The sequence below is a fragment of the Rhinopithecus bieti genome, unplaced genomic scaffold (assembly GCF_001698545.2).
Source record: "Rhinopithecus bieti isolate Rb0 unplaced genomic scaffold, ASM169854v2 scaffold_32393, whole genome shotgun sequence".
Classification (NCBI taxonomy): Eukaryota; Metazoa; Chordata; class Mammalia; order Primates; family Cercopithecidae; genus Rhinopithecus; species Rhinopithecus bieti.
In genome coordinates, this window is record NW_016813794.1 from 85,972 (window position 1) to 100,980 (window position 15,009).

Here is a 15,009-nt window from a genome sequence, read left to right on the forward strand (position 1 = left end):
TTTAGTAAGTTTAAAAATTATTTTCATGCTGTTATAACAACTATAAAACTATATTTTTCTTTTTTTTTTTTTGAGATGGAGTTTTGCTCTTTGTTGCCCAGGCTGGAGTGTAGTGGCATGATCTTGGCTCACTGCAACCTCCACCTCCTGGGTTCAAGTGATTCTTCTGTCTCAGCCTCCCGAGTAGCTGGGATTAGAGACGCCTGTCACCACGCCTGGCTAATTTCTGTATTTTTAGTAGAGGTGGGGTTTCACCATGTTGGCCAGACTGGTCTCAAATTCCCGAACTCAGGTGATCCACCTGCCTCGCCCCCCCCACAGTGCTAGGATTACAGGCATGAGCCACTACACCCAGCCAAAACTATAATTTTCATATTTCTAATAGCAGCTTAGTTTTTATCTCTTCAGCAGAAGCCGACTCAGAGTACTTATAACAGTTTCAAGTCCTAATTCATAATGTGAAGTTATGTTTTAGTCTGACCAAGGTTAAGAAATTTTATAAATACTTAGAGACATAGTTGAGAAAATAGGTTAATTCAGGAGATCTGATGGGAAATTACAGTGAGCAGTGCTAATTTGGGAGTCACGTTGCTTTGAGGATAACAAGATAATTGCACATGCATATGCAAGTATAGTAAATACTTTCTATAGAATATAAATTTTATTGTCTTAAATACTCATATGGGAGCAATCATATGAATATATAAGAGGAATCATGTTATATAAGGTGCCATGAAAGAAGAAAGGGCTTCCATGTATCAAACAAAAAACCCCACAAACACAACCAGCATTTATATTCCTTGGAAAAGAAGAAATTAAAATCAAATATAAGGTGAACATGTTAGCCCACTTTACTTCCATTCAATGATGTTAGCAAAATATATCATAGAAGATTTAGGGGTACTGATGGTTAAGTGGGAAGACTAGAAATATCTGCGTAGTTAAAATTTCTTCAACTTTTTTCTCTTTAAAGAAAGTTTTATTAATAAAAGCCATTTTATATGAACTATTTAAAATTTTATTTTTTTTGATGTGATGACTCAAGGTTGAATACATTGTATGAAGTCTTGCATTATTATTTTTATTTTATTTTATTTTATTTGAGACGGAGTTTTGCTTTTGTTGCTCAGGCTGCAGTATAGTGGCATGATCTTGGCTCACTGCAAACCTCTGCTTCCCGAATTCAAGCAATTCTCCTGCCTCACCCACCCGAGTAGCTGGAATTACAGGCATACACCATCACGCCTGGCTAATTTTTGTATTTTTAGTAGAGATAGGGTTTCACCATGTTGGTTAGGCTGATATCATAGTCCTGACCTCAAGTGATCCACCTGCCTCGGCCTCGCAAAGTTCTAGGATTACAGGCGTGAGCCACCACACCCGGGCTCTTGCATTATTACTAATATTAGATCTCTCAATGTTATGATAATTGGCTATTATGCACAAGGTAAAGTCGAGATCCATAAGAGTTAAGTGATTTATTCGATGTTCTGGAGAGATGGTGGGGATGGGATCAGTGCTTGTTTTACTATATCTTAAGATTTTGGTTCTAGTCTTAGCACTATTATTATTTTATTAGACAGCGAGTCTCAGTTAATGTTGTGCAGGCTGGTTTCAAACTCCTGGGGCCTCAAGTGATCCTCCCACCTCAGCCTCCCGAGTAGCTGGGACTATAGGCGTGCACCACCATGCCCAGCTAATTAAATAAAAATTTTTATAGAAGCAGGGTTTGGCTATGTGGCCCAGGCTGGTGTCAAACTCCTGCATTCAAGCGATCCACCCACCTTGGCCTCCCAAAGTGCTGGGATTACAGGCATGAGCCACCGCACCCTGCCACAAATAACATTTCAATATCTCACTTTCCTATTCTGTGAAATCAGGGATCAGAAAAATAACAATAGGTTGGCTAGGTTAATCAAAAAAGTGTTCTGTGCTAGAAATTTGGAAATGCTTGGACACATAAAGTTAAACAGTTTCTTAGGTATAGTATTTCTCAGAGTCTTTGACAAATTAACACTCATAATAGTGGCATGCTGCACTTCACAAACTTTTTGGACATATAAACACTTTTTGTTTTATGTTATGGCATACCATGTAACTGTAGTGAATCTGAAGGATTTCAGGGCAGAACAAAGAAAAAGATGTGACCACAAGGTGGCAGTGGGACACAACAAGCTCTTTTTGGACAGCGCTTTGACAGGTTTGTATGCCAGGAAGTTCCTCACAGCATGAGAGCTTCCAAAGGCAACAACAGTATATAGGGTGGCCACTACCCAGAAGGAGCAGGGTAAGAGCATTACTGGAGGACTAAAGAGGGTGTATGTGTCATGATGTTGTTTAGCAGCAAGACTGGGAGGTCTCTAGGTTAGAGAGCTCCAAAGGGCAGCAGTGGGTTGGGGTCTTTTATGGCCTGGGGTTTTTATCTATGGATTGTAGATGTTGAGTGTAGTTTGCAGGGTATCTAAAGCAGGTGGGCTCTAGATGGCTAATAATTTGGTTATGTAGGCTATAAACAATTGGATGTGTAAAAATTTGATTTGGTGCTGATGGGCTTTTGAGCTAACAGTTCTGGTTGCTGTGAAGAAGTAAACAACATGGGGCCCCAAAGGTCATTTTTAGATCATTTATGTAACAGTATCACCTAGTCCAGCATTTGCCAACTGTGATCTTCCAGGTCAAAAATATTTTTATTCTATTCCAAATATTTTGAACTCCTGCCATTTCAATGTCTACTTCTACTACTTCTGGCAACCACACAAAAATATAAGAAGTGATTTGAAAGGGGTATGCTATTTTTTTTTTTTTTTTTGAGACAAAGTCTCACCCTGTCACTCAGGCTGGAGTGCAGTGGCACCATCTTGGCTAACTGCAACCTCTGCCTCCCAGGCTCAAGTGATCCTCCTGCCTTAGCCACCAGAGTAGCTGGGATTACAGGCATGCGCCACCATGCCCAGCTAATTTCTGTATTTTTAGTAGAGACAGGGTTTCACCATATTGGCCAGGCTGGTCTCAAATTCCTAATCTCAAGTGATCTGACTGCCTTGGCCTCCCAAAGTGCGGGACTACAGGCATGAGCTACCGTACCTGGCCAGAAAATGATATGCTATGTTTGTTGCAAATGCTGAAGGTGACTGATAATTTTTCTTTACCATAAAGCAGTGGTTCCCAAAGTATAGTCTGCATATTCTATAGTCTGAGGCCCTTTCAGGGTTGTGAACTGAACTAGTTACTTTTTTCGTGGAACACCATTTTTACTTTTTAAAAGAATGACTGATACGGTTTGCTGTGTCACCACCCAAATCTCATCTTGAATTGTAGCTCCCACAATTCTCATGTGTCATGAGAGGGACCCAGTGGGAGGTAATTGAATCATGGGGGCAAGTCTTTCCTGTGCTGTTCTTGTGATAATAAGTAAGTCTCATGAGATCTGACGGTTTTAAAAGGGGAAACCCCTTTCTCTTGGCTCTCATTCTCTCTTGCCTGCTGCCATGTAAGATGTGCCTTTCGCCTTCAGCCATGATTGTGAGGCTTCCCCAGCCACATGGAACTGTGAGACCATTCAACCTCTTTTTCTTTATAAGTTACCCAGTCTTGGGTATGTCTGTATCAGCAGGGAGAAAATGGACTAATACAATGACTACAGTGTAAGGTTATTCTTATTTGAGTACTTGACAGACTATTTCATGAAAATAGAAGAAATGAGGCTGTCATTTCTTTTTTTTTTTTTTTTGAGATGGAGTCTCGCTCTGTTGCCCAGGCTGGAGTGCAGTGGCTCGATCTCGGCTCACTCCTAGCTCTGCCTCCAGGGTTCACGCCATTCTCCTGCCTCAGCTTCTTGAGTAGTTGGGACTACAGGTGCCCACCACCACACCTGGCTAACTTTTTTGTATTTTTAGTAGAGATGGGGTTTCACTCTGTTAGCCAGGATGGTCTTGATCTCCTGACCTCATGATCTGCCCACCTCGNGACAGAAATGGTTGTCAGTGATAAAGCTTTGGCTTTCAAGTGAATTTTGGAAGCCTCATAGCTGCCACTGTGATCTTGAAAGCTATCCAGGACCTTTCTAATGACATCAGTCATGATATTAACAATTGATTTTTGTTTTGGATAATAAAATGTGTCAATATTTAAAAGATCTGTATAACTCGGAGAACCAATATTTTCCAGACTGCCAGTGCATGATGTTACAAAATCATGCATTGGTAAAGATCAACTTAAAATTCAAAACAGATTAGTGGATCATAACACAAATGTATGAAAAGTTCATTGATATGTTTTCAACTTCCACATTGCAACAACCCATAAGAAATTACCACTTGCTGAGTTTTGGGGTATCAAAGAAGAGTATCCACAATGATCTGAAAAGTGATGATCTGAATGAAAATATATCTGTTTTCTAGGTAACAGATTTATGATTTTAAAAAAATGAATGTCTATTAAAACTTTATCTGTTTTAACACAAATTTTAATTTAACAAATATACATAAACAAAAACTCTTTGGGATCCTCAATGATTTTTTTTTTTTTGAAACGGAGTCTCCCTCTGTCACCCAGGCTGGAGTGCAGTGGCGCGATCTCAGCTCACTGCAAGCTCCGGCTCCCAAGTTCACGCCATTCTCCTGCCTCAGCCTCCCAAGTGGCTGGGACTACAGATGCCCGCTACCATGCCCGGCTAATTTTTTTGTATTTTTAGTAGAGACAGGGTTTCACCGGTTAGCCAGGATGGTCTCGATCTCCTGACCTCGTGATCCGCCCACCTCGGCCTCCCAAAGTGCTGGGATTACAGGCGTGAGCCACTGCACCCTGCCTGGGATCCTCAATAATTTTTAAGAACGTAAATGGGTCCTGGGGTATATTTGAAAAATACTACCAGAAAGTATTATTTCAATTACTGAAACCTACAAATGGTAAAGTGTTTTCTCATCACCAACATAAAAATATGAAGGTAAAACCAATAGAATTGCTCTGAAATATACGGGGAATACAAAATCTAAGATGCTTCTTTAGTGAGTTACATTTATATCATGTATCTTTTAGATTTTTATAAATTTTGTTTTCTCTCTCTCTCTATATTTTTGAGATGGAGTCCCACTCTGTTGCCAGGCTGGAATGCAGTAAGATGATCTTGGCTTACTGCAACCTCTGCCTTCCAGGTTCAAGCGATTCTCCTACCTCAGCCTCCCAAGTAGCTGGGATTACATGCACCCAGCATCACACCCAGCTAATTTTTGTATTTTTAGTAGACACAGGGTTTCACCATTTTGGCCAGGCTGGTCTTGAACTCCTGACCTCAAGTGATCCACCCACCTTAGCCTCCCAAAGTGTTAGGATTACAGGGGTGAGCCACTGTGCCTGGCTTATAATGGTATTTTAATTTGTATGTTGAACAAGGATTGCTCTTAAGGTACAACATTAACAGCAACTCTACTTTTGTCTCCCTTGGTCCCTCCAAAGCTGTCCATTGAAGGATCATTCTTCCCCTGCTCTTTAATGAAAATTTAGTTAATACCATGACTTCAAATTATTTCCACTATAGCACGCTCAACCAGCTGGGCACGGTGACTCACGCTTGTAATCCCAGCACTTTGGGAGGCCAAGGTGGGCGGATCACCTGAAGTCAGGAGTTGGAGAACAGCCTGGCCAACATGGTGAAACATGATTTCTACTAAAAATACAAAAATTAGCCGGGCATGATGGTGGGCATCTGTAATCCCAGCTACTTGGGATTGCCTTAGGGGGCTGAGGCAGAAGAATCACTTGAACCTGGGAGGCAGAGGTTGCAGTGAGTCGAAATTGCACCACTGTACTCCAGCCTGGGCAGGAGAGCGAGACTCAGTCTCAAAAAAAAGAAAGAAAAAAAAGATGCTCAACCACATTTGTTTTTTGTTTTTTGTTTTTGGAAATGGAGTTTCACTCTTGTTGCCCAAGCTGGAGTGCAATGACTCGATCTCAGCTCATTGTAATCATTTAGTGTGATTAAGCTCATTGCACTCATTAATCATTTAGTGTAATTAAGCTTTCCTGGTGTCTGGAATCAAACCAACTAGGCATTTATCTTAAATCCATCATCTGTTAACATATCTTTGGTTACTAGTGATCTCTATAATGACATAATTTATCTCAAAAGACTCCTTGGTTTGAAAATCTGATTAACCACTGCAGTATATTTTCCAGACTTGAAAACTGGTATTTAGGCTGGGGATGGTGATTCACGCCTGTAATCCCAGCACTTTGGGAGACTGAGGCAGGTGGATCACCTGAGGTCAGGAGTTCAAGACCAGCCTGGCCAACATGGTGAAACCCTGTCTCTATTAAAAATACAAAAATTAGCTGGGCAGGGTGGTGCAAGCCTGTAATCCCAGCTACTTGGGAGGCTGAGGCAGGAGAAGCACTTGAATCCAGGAGGTGGAGGTTGCAGTGAGCCAAGATCGTGCCACTGCACTCCAGCCTGGGTGACAGAGTGAGATTCTGCCTCAAAAAAAGAAAAAAGAAAATTAGTATTTGTTGCTTCTCTCTACAGATGCTTCTCAATTTATGATGGGGTTATACCCTGATAAACTCATTATAAGTCGAAAATACACAAAGTCGAAAATGCGTTCAATATACCTAACTTACTGAACAATATAGCTTAGCCTAGCCTACATGCTCAGAACACTTAAATTAGCCTACAGGTGGGCACAATTACCTGACACAAAGCCTATTTTTTAATAAAGTGTTGACTATCTCATGTAATCTATTGAATATTATACTGAAAGTGAAAAAAATGGTTGCCTAGGTTCTTGAAGTATGGCTTCTACTGAATGCATATGGCTTTTGCACCACTGTAAAGTCAAAAAACTGTAAATTGATCATTTTAAGTCAGGGATCATCTGTGTGGTAACAGCCACCATGCCCAACCAATTAATTTTTAATAGCTTAAAAATAATCCACATGATATAAAATTCAAAAGATATAAAAGGGTATACAATGACATTTTTTTCCTACTCTTGTTCCTTTACAACTTTCCATGGAGCTAACCCCAGTTAACAGTTTCTTGTTTTCTTTTTTCTTTCTTTCTTTTTTTGACACAGGGTCTCACTCTGTTACCCAGACTGGAGTGCAGTGGGGTGATCATGGCTCACTGCAGCCTCGACGTCCCAGGCTCAAGTGATCTACCCACCTTAGCCTCCCACAGTGCTGGGATTACAGTTATAAGCCACCGCACCCAGCCACCAGTGTCCTTGCTGGCTCCAGTTTCTTAAGAAATGTCTTTGCATAAAGTAAGATCTAATCTTCACTACAGATGTTACTGATACCCAGATACAATCTATGGTTACAGCCTTAACCAAGGCTGGAAACCTAAAAATAAAAGTAAGAAGTTGTCAAAGGGACTTCCTAAAAATAAAAGAGAAGTTGTCAAAGGAACTTCCAGGATAATAACTTAACCTACAGAATAATTGTTTAGACTGGCTGGGCATGGTGGCTCACGCCTGTGATCCCAGCACTTTGGGAGGCTGAAGCGGGTGGATCATGAGGTCAGGAGCCTGGCCTGGCCAATATGGTGAAACCCCATCTCTACTAAAAATATAAAAATCACTTGGATGTGGTGACGTGCGCCTGTAGTCCTAGCTACTTGGGAGGCTGTGGCAGGAGAATCACTTGAACCTGGAAGGCAGAGGTTGCAGTGAGCCAAGACTGCACCACTGCACTCCAGCCTGGGCGACAGCGCAAGACTGTCTCAAAAAAAAAAAAAAAAAAAGAATAATTGTTTACACTGTAATAAGAGAAATAAGCTGGAAGAACTGGGCATACCTACTGATTTACAAGTTAGATCCAGTATATATTACAGTGTGGGACCTATTATAGGGGTAATATGAAAGGGTGCCACGGTTTCTAGGGTAGGAGGATATATACCATGGCTCTTATACAGGCAAAATAGGCTATTGCTATTTTGTTCTCCTCCAGTGAAGAGTCTAAGAGTCCAAATTATTCTGACCTTTTTTGTTTGTTTGAGACGGAGTTTCACTCTTGTTGCCCAGGCTGGAGTGCAGTGGTGCGATCTCAGCTCACTGCAACCTCCACCTCCCAAGTTCAAGCGATTCTCCTGCTTCAATCTCCTGAGTAGCTGGGATTACAGGTGCATACCACTAGGCCTGGCTAATTTTGTATTTTTAGTAGAGATGGGGTATCTTCATGTTAGTCAGGCTGGTCTCAAACTCCCGGCCTCAGGTGATCCACCCGCCTTGGCCTCCCAAAGTACTGGGGTTATAGGCATGAGCCACCGCGCCCAGCTATTCTGATCCTGATATCTGCGGTTTGATAATAGTTAACAAGTCATTTAGTGTATTTGATAGATGTAATACAAACTTGAAATTTTCTTATTGTTTACATAAAGCATCATGTTCAATATCATGAACACAACCACTGCTGCCATCATAATCCTCTTCATAGCTAACATTTATTGAGCACTGGCCACCACCTTCATTTATCATTATCATGACTAACATTTATTGAGCTCTTACTATGTGCAAGGCCATCATATAAAGAGTTGTCAGAGGCTGGGCATAGCAGCTCACGTCTATAATCCTAGCACTCTGGGAGGCCGAGGCAGGTGGATTGCCTGAGCTCAGGAGTTCGAGACCAGTGTGGGCAACATGGGGAAATCCCATCTCTGCTAAAAACACAAAAAAACTTAGCCTGGCGTGGTGGCATGTGCCTGTAGTCCCAGCTACTTAGGAGGCTAAGGCAGGAGAATTGCTTGAACCCAGGAGGTGGAGGTTGCAGTGAGCTGAGAATGCGCCACTGCACTCCAGCTTGGGTGACAGAGCGAGACTCCGTCTCCCAAAAAATAAAAAATAATAAAAAAAAAGAATTGTCAGATAATCATGACATAGTACCTATGAGGTAGGTACTCTCATTATGCCTGTTTTACAGATGAGGAAACTGAATAATGAAATGGGTTAAGTAATGTACTCAAGGTCACACAGTTAGTAAAAGATGAAGCCAGGATTTGAACCCAAGCAATCTAACGCACTAACCTGTTATCAAGGGGCATCCATGGAAGAGTAATATACGTATCTGAGGACAGTAAGTAAGGATAGCTTCTACAGCCCCATCAGTCAGATTTACACAATGTCCCATATGAATCTCCTATGCAAAAAGAAAGAAAATAAAGTCAAATGAAGACAAAGATCTATAACAACAGTATGAACAATTCTGAGAAACATTCTGATACAAAAGAACCAGGTATCTACTTGCAAGAAAAGTGTATAGAAAAGACGAATGTAAGTCTGAAGTAATTTGGACAGAGCAGCTTAAAAAGTTAAATGCCCAACCATTTTATTTTATTTTATTTTTTTGAGACGGAGTCTCGCTCTGTCGCCCAGGCTGGAGTGCAGTGGCCGGATCTCAGCTCACTGCAAGCTCTGCCTCCTGGGTTTACGCCATTCTCCTGCCTCAGCCTCCCAAGTAGCTGGGACCAGAGACGCCCGCCACCTTGCCCACCTAGTTTTTGTATTTTTTAGTAGAGACAGGGTTTCACCATGTTAGCCAGGATGGTCTCGATCTCCTGACCTCGTGATCCGCCCGTCTCGGCCTCCCAAAGTGCTGGGATTACAGGCTTCAGCCACCGCGCCCGGCCCCAAACATTTTATAAAGTAATGTGTAATATCTATTAAAGCTGAAGATGAGTATGCCCCAGAACCCAGCAATTCCAATTGTTGATATATATTACAGAGAATCTCTTCTACATGTGCACAAGGAAACAATTTATAAATACGCCTTTTGTAGTATTACTTGTAATGGTAAAAAAAGTGGAGAACAGGAAAATCAATGCTTTATAAATAGAATAAGGGAAAACAGCTAAAATGAAAAATATCTACTTGTATTAATAGACATAAATCTCAAACATGTTAGTTCAGACCCTCTGGCAAACAGTATGGTAGTATCTTATAAAGATACTGTATTTAAAAAAACATGTATTTGCTATATGACCCAGCAATTTCACTCATAGGCATTTACCCAAGAAAAATGAAAACATATGTCTTCACAGAGGTTTGCATGCAAATGTCTGTAGCAGTATTCCTAACAGTCCAAAATTGGCAACAACCCAAATGTCCATCAAATGATAAAATTATTTTTTAATTTTTTAAAAATTTCCGTAGGTTTTTGGGGAACAGGTGGTATTTGGTTACATAAGTTCTTTAGTGGTCATTTGTGAGATTTTGGTGCACTCATCAACCAAGCAGTATACACAGAACCCGATTTTTAGTCTTTTACCCCTCACCTCCTTCCCACCCTTCCCCCTGAGTCCCCAAAGTCCATTGTGTCCTTCTTATGCCTTTGCATCATCACAGTTTGTCTCCTACTTATGAGTGAGAACATATGATGTTTGGTTTTCCATTCCTGAGTTAATTCACTTAGAAGAATAGTCTCCAATCCCATCCAGGTTGCTGTGAATGCCATTTATTCATTCGTTTTATGGCTGAGTAGTATTCCATTGCATACATTTACCACAGTTTCTGTATCCACTCGTTGATTGATGGGCATTTGGGTTGGTCGCACATTTTGCCATTGCAAATTATGCTGCTATAAACATGTGTGTGCAAGTATCTTTTCGTATAATGACTTCTGTTTCTCTGGGTAGACACTCAGTAGTGGGATTGCTGGATCAAATGGTACTTCTACTTTTAGTTATTTAAGGAATCTCCACACTGTTTTCGATAGTGGTTGTGCTAGTTTACATTTCCATCAGCAGTGTAGAAGTGTTCCCTGTTCACTGCATGCACACCAACATCTATTATTTTTTGATTTTTTTGATTATGGCCATTCTTACAGGAGTGAGGTGGTATTGCATTGTGGTTTTGATTTGTATTTCCCCAATCATTAGTGATGTTGAGCATTTTTTATGTTTGTTGGCCATTTATATACACAGAACCCGATTTTTAGTCTTTTACCCCTCACCTCCTTCCCACCCTTCACCCTGAGTCCCCAAAGTCCATTGTGTCCTTCTTATGCCTTTGCATCATCACAGTTTGTCTCCTACTTATGAGTGAGAACATATGATGTTTGGTTTTCCATTCCTGAGTTAATTCACTTAGAAGAATAGTCTCCAATCCCATCCAGGTTGCTGTGAATGCCATTTATTCATTCGTTTTTATGGCTGAGTAGTATTCCATTGCATACATTTACCACAGTTTCTGTATCCACTCGTTGATTGATGGGCATTTGGGTTGGTCGCACATTTTTGCCATTGCAAATTATGCTGCTATAAACATGTGTGTGCAAGTATCTTTTTCGTATAATGACTTCTGTTTCTCTGGGTAGACACTCAGTAGTGGGATTGCTGGATCAAATGGTACTTCTACTTTTAGTTATTTAAGGAATCTCCACACTGTTTTCGATAGTGGTTGTGCTAGTTTACATTTCCATCAGCAGTGTAGAAGTGTTCCCTGTTCACTGCATGCACACCAACATCTATTATTTTTTGATTTTTTTGATTATGGCCATTCTTACAGGAGTGAGGTGGTATTGCATTGTGGTTTTGATTTGTATTTCCCCAATCATTAGTGATGTTGAGCATTTTTTATGTTTGTTGGCCATTTGTATATTTTTTTTTTTTTTTTTTTTTTTTTTTTGAGACGGAGTCTTGCTCTGTGGCCCAGGCTGGAGTGCAGTGGCCGGATCTCAGCTCACTGCAAGCTCCGCCTCCCGGGTTCACGCCATTCTCCTGCCTCAGCCTCCCGAGTAGCTGGGACTACAGGCGCCCGCCACCTTGCCCGGCTAGTTTTTTGTATTTTTTTTTTTAGTAGAGACGGGGTTTCACCGTGTTAGCCAGGATGGTCTCGATCTCCTGACCTCGTGATCCGCCGTCTCAGCCTCCCAAAGTGCTGGGATTACAGGCTTGAGCCACCGCGCCCGGCCCTGTATATCTTCTTTTGAGAATTGTCTATTCATGTTCTTAGCCCACTGTTTGATGGGACTGTTTGCTTTTTTCTTGCTAATTTGAGTTTGTTCTAGATTCTGGATATTAGTCCTTTGTCAGATGTATAGATTGTGAAGATTTTTCTCCCGCTCTGTGGGTTATCTGTTTACTCTGCTGACTGTTCCTTTTGCTATGCAAAAGCTCTTTTAAGTTTAATTAAATTCCAGCTATTTATCTTTGCATCACATGGTAAAATTATAAATAAATTATGGCATATCCATACTATGGAATACTACTCAGCAATAAGAAGGGGCTGAGTGCGGTGGCTCACCCCTGTACTCCTAGCACTTTGGGAGGCCGAGGTGGGTGGATCACGAGGTCAGGAGATCGAGACCATCCTGGCTTACATGGTGAAACCCCCCGTCTCTACTAAAAATACAAAAAAAATAGCTGGGTGTGGTGGCACGTACCTGTATTCCCAGCTACTCGGGAGGCTGAGGCAGGAGAATCATTTGAACCTGGGAGATGGAGGTTGCAGTGAGCGGAGATCGTGCCACTGCACTCCAGCCTGGGCAACAGAGCGAGACTCCATCTCGGAAAAAAAAAAAAAAAAGAAATGAAATAATAACATATGCAACAACACGGATCAATCTCACAAACACTATGCTAAGTGAAGGAAGTAAAATAAAGAAAAACCAAAATACTATATCATATTCTGCAGAATTCCATTTACATAAAATTATATTTATATAAAGTTGAATTTATATACAATTATAGAAAAGTCAAAACAATGACAAAGTAAATCAGTGGCTGCCTAAGAGAGGGTCACAGAAGAGGATCAAGTACAAAGGACTAGAGACAAAAAAACAAAATAAAACCACAGAGAAAACAGACAACTTTTTAGGGTGATGAAAATGTTCTATATATCAATTGTGGTGGTGGTTATATGGCTGTATAACAACTACCAAAATTTATCCAACTATGCACATAAAATGAATGAATTTTCTTGTATGTAAATTATACCTCAATTACACCTGAAAAATTTCAGAAAACATAATTTTGAATAACATAAATTGTAAAGGGACATATATTATGAAGCTATTATGTAAAATTTGAAAACATATAAAACAAGGCTATATCGTATTTATGGATTTATACATAATAGAAAAAGTATCCATTCCTGTCTGAGCAGAGTCCATAGGAAGGAAAAAAAGAAAAGGTATCCAAACATGCAAGGAGAGATACATAATCCTATTTAGGATAGTGGTTACCTCTGAAGGCAGAAAGGGAGAATAATTGAGCATGGCTTTAGATGTAACATTATTTTATTTTATTTTACTTTATTTTTTTTTTTTTTGAGACAGAGTATCATTCTTATTGCCCACACTGGAGTGCAATGGAGCAGTCTTGGCTCATTGCAACCTCCACTTCCAGGGTTCAAGTGATTCTTCTGCCTCAGCCTCCCGAGTAGCTGCGATTACAGGTGTGTGCGACCACGCCTGGCTAATTTTTGTATTTTTAGTAGAGACAAGATTTCACCACGTTGGTCAGGCTGGCCTCAAATTCTGACCTCAAGTGATCCACCCGCCTCACCTCTCAAAGTGTTGTGATTACAGGCGTGAGCTACTGCACCCAGCTGTAACATTATTTTAGAAAAAGAACAAATCCAGCAGTTTGGAAGGCCAAGGTGGGCAGATCACCTGAGGTCAGGAGTTCAAGACCAGCGTGGCCAACACAGTGAAACCCCATCTCTACTAAAAATACAAAAATTAGCTGGGTGTGGTGGTCTGCACCTGTAGTCCCAGTTACTTGGGAAGCTGAGGCAGAAGACTCGCTTGAACCTGGGAGGTGGAGGTTGCAGTGAGTCGAGATCACTGCATACCAGCCTAAGTGACAAAGTGTAACTCTGTCTCAACAACAACAACAACACAATTAAATGAAGGCATTAAAAAAAGAAAATAATTCTGGCAGATTAGGGTCTTACTGAAATTGCATACTCATAGCATAACTTTTATGGAAAACAATTTAGGACTGTTAAAAAAGTATTCATACCTATTAATCCATTTGTTCCATTTTGGGGAGTTCATTATAGCAATGGAAGGAAAAGTGATTGTCCCAATATATAATTATTTATAATAGTTAAAAACCAGAAACAATCTGAATTACCAACAATAAAAAACAAGTAAAGTATGTTACATTATATGGACAGTCTGTTCTCTGATATGCCAGGATCTAGAACAGTAAATGCTTAATAAATATTTATTAATAAATGAAATTTTATACTGCAAATTAAATTTTAATTATAAGGATTTTATAGAAAACTTATGAAATGACTGTAATATAAGGCCAAAATGTGATAACATTTATTGAGGTACTACCACATATCTGGAATTGTATTAAAAGCTGAGGATAAAATAAACAAAATGAGGAACACAATGATCAACAGAGATTTCAGAAACGATCATGATATTTGCTAAATGTTGTAACGTAAGTTTGTACTGAGCTTGTCGATCTTTTTTTTCTTTAATATTATAATTTTTTAATTTTTTTGAGACAACGTCTCACTCTGTTCCCCAAGCTGGAGTGCAGTGCTACAAACACGGTTCACTGTAGCCTCAACCTCCCAAGTTCAATTGATCTCCCCACCCCAGCCTCCCGAGTGGCTGGGAGTACGGGCATGCACCACTACCTCTGGCTAATTTTTTTTTTTTGTTTTTAGATGGAGTTTCGCTTTTGTTGCCCAGGCTGAGTACAATGGCATGATCTCAGCTCACTGCAACCTCCACCTCCCAGGTTCAAGCCTTAGCCTTCTGAGTAGCATGCACCACCACACCCAGCTAATTTTGTATTTTCAGTAGAGACGGGGTTTCTCCATGTTGGTCAGGCACGTCTCCGAACTCCTGACCTTACGTGATTCACCTGCCTCGGCCTCCCAAAGGGCTGGGATTACAGGCGTGAGCCACCATGTCTGGCCAATTTTTGTATTTTTCTTTTCTTTTAATTATACTTTAAGTTCTAGGGTACATGTGCATAACGTGCAAGTTTGTTACATATGTATACTTGTGCCATGTTGGTGTGCTGCACCCATCAACTCGTCAGCACCCATC

The 15,009-nt window shown here is 40.6% G+C and overlaps 1 protein-coding gene across 7 annotated transcripts in view; it reads right to left on the minus strand.

The window, feature by feature from the left end:
- The window catches only part of AMN1 (antagonist of mitotic exit network 1 homolog), a 67,028-nt gene that overhangs the window by 9,302 nt on the left and 42,717 nt on the right, over positions 1–15,009 (minus strand). For all 7 annotated transcript variants that reach the window (XM_017848946.1, XM_017848952.1, XM_017848947.1 and 4 more), the window contains one exon: positions 9,018–9,129. In XM_017848946.1, the coding sequence (XP_017704435.1) occupies positions 9,018–9,129 (112 nt within the window). The remainder of the gene's footprint in view (positions 1–9,017; positions 9,130–15,009) is intronic.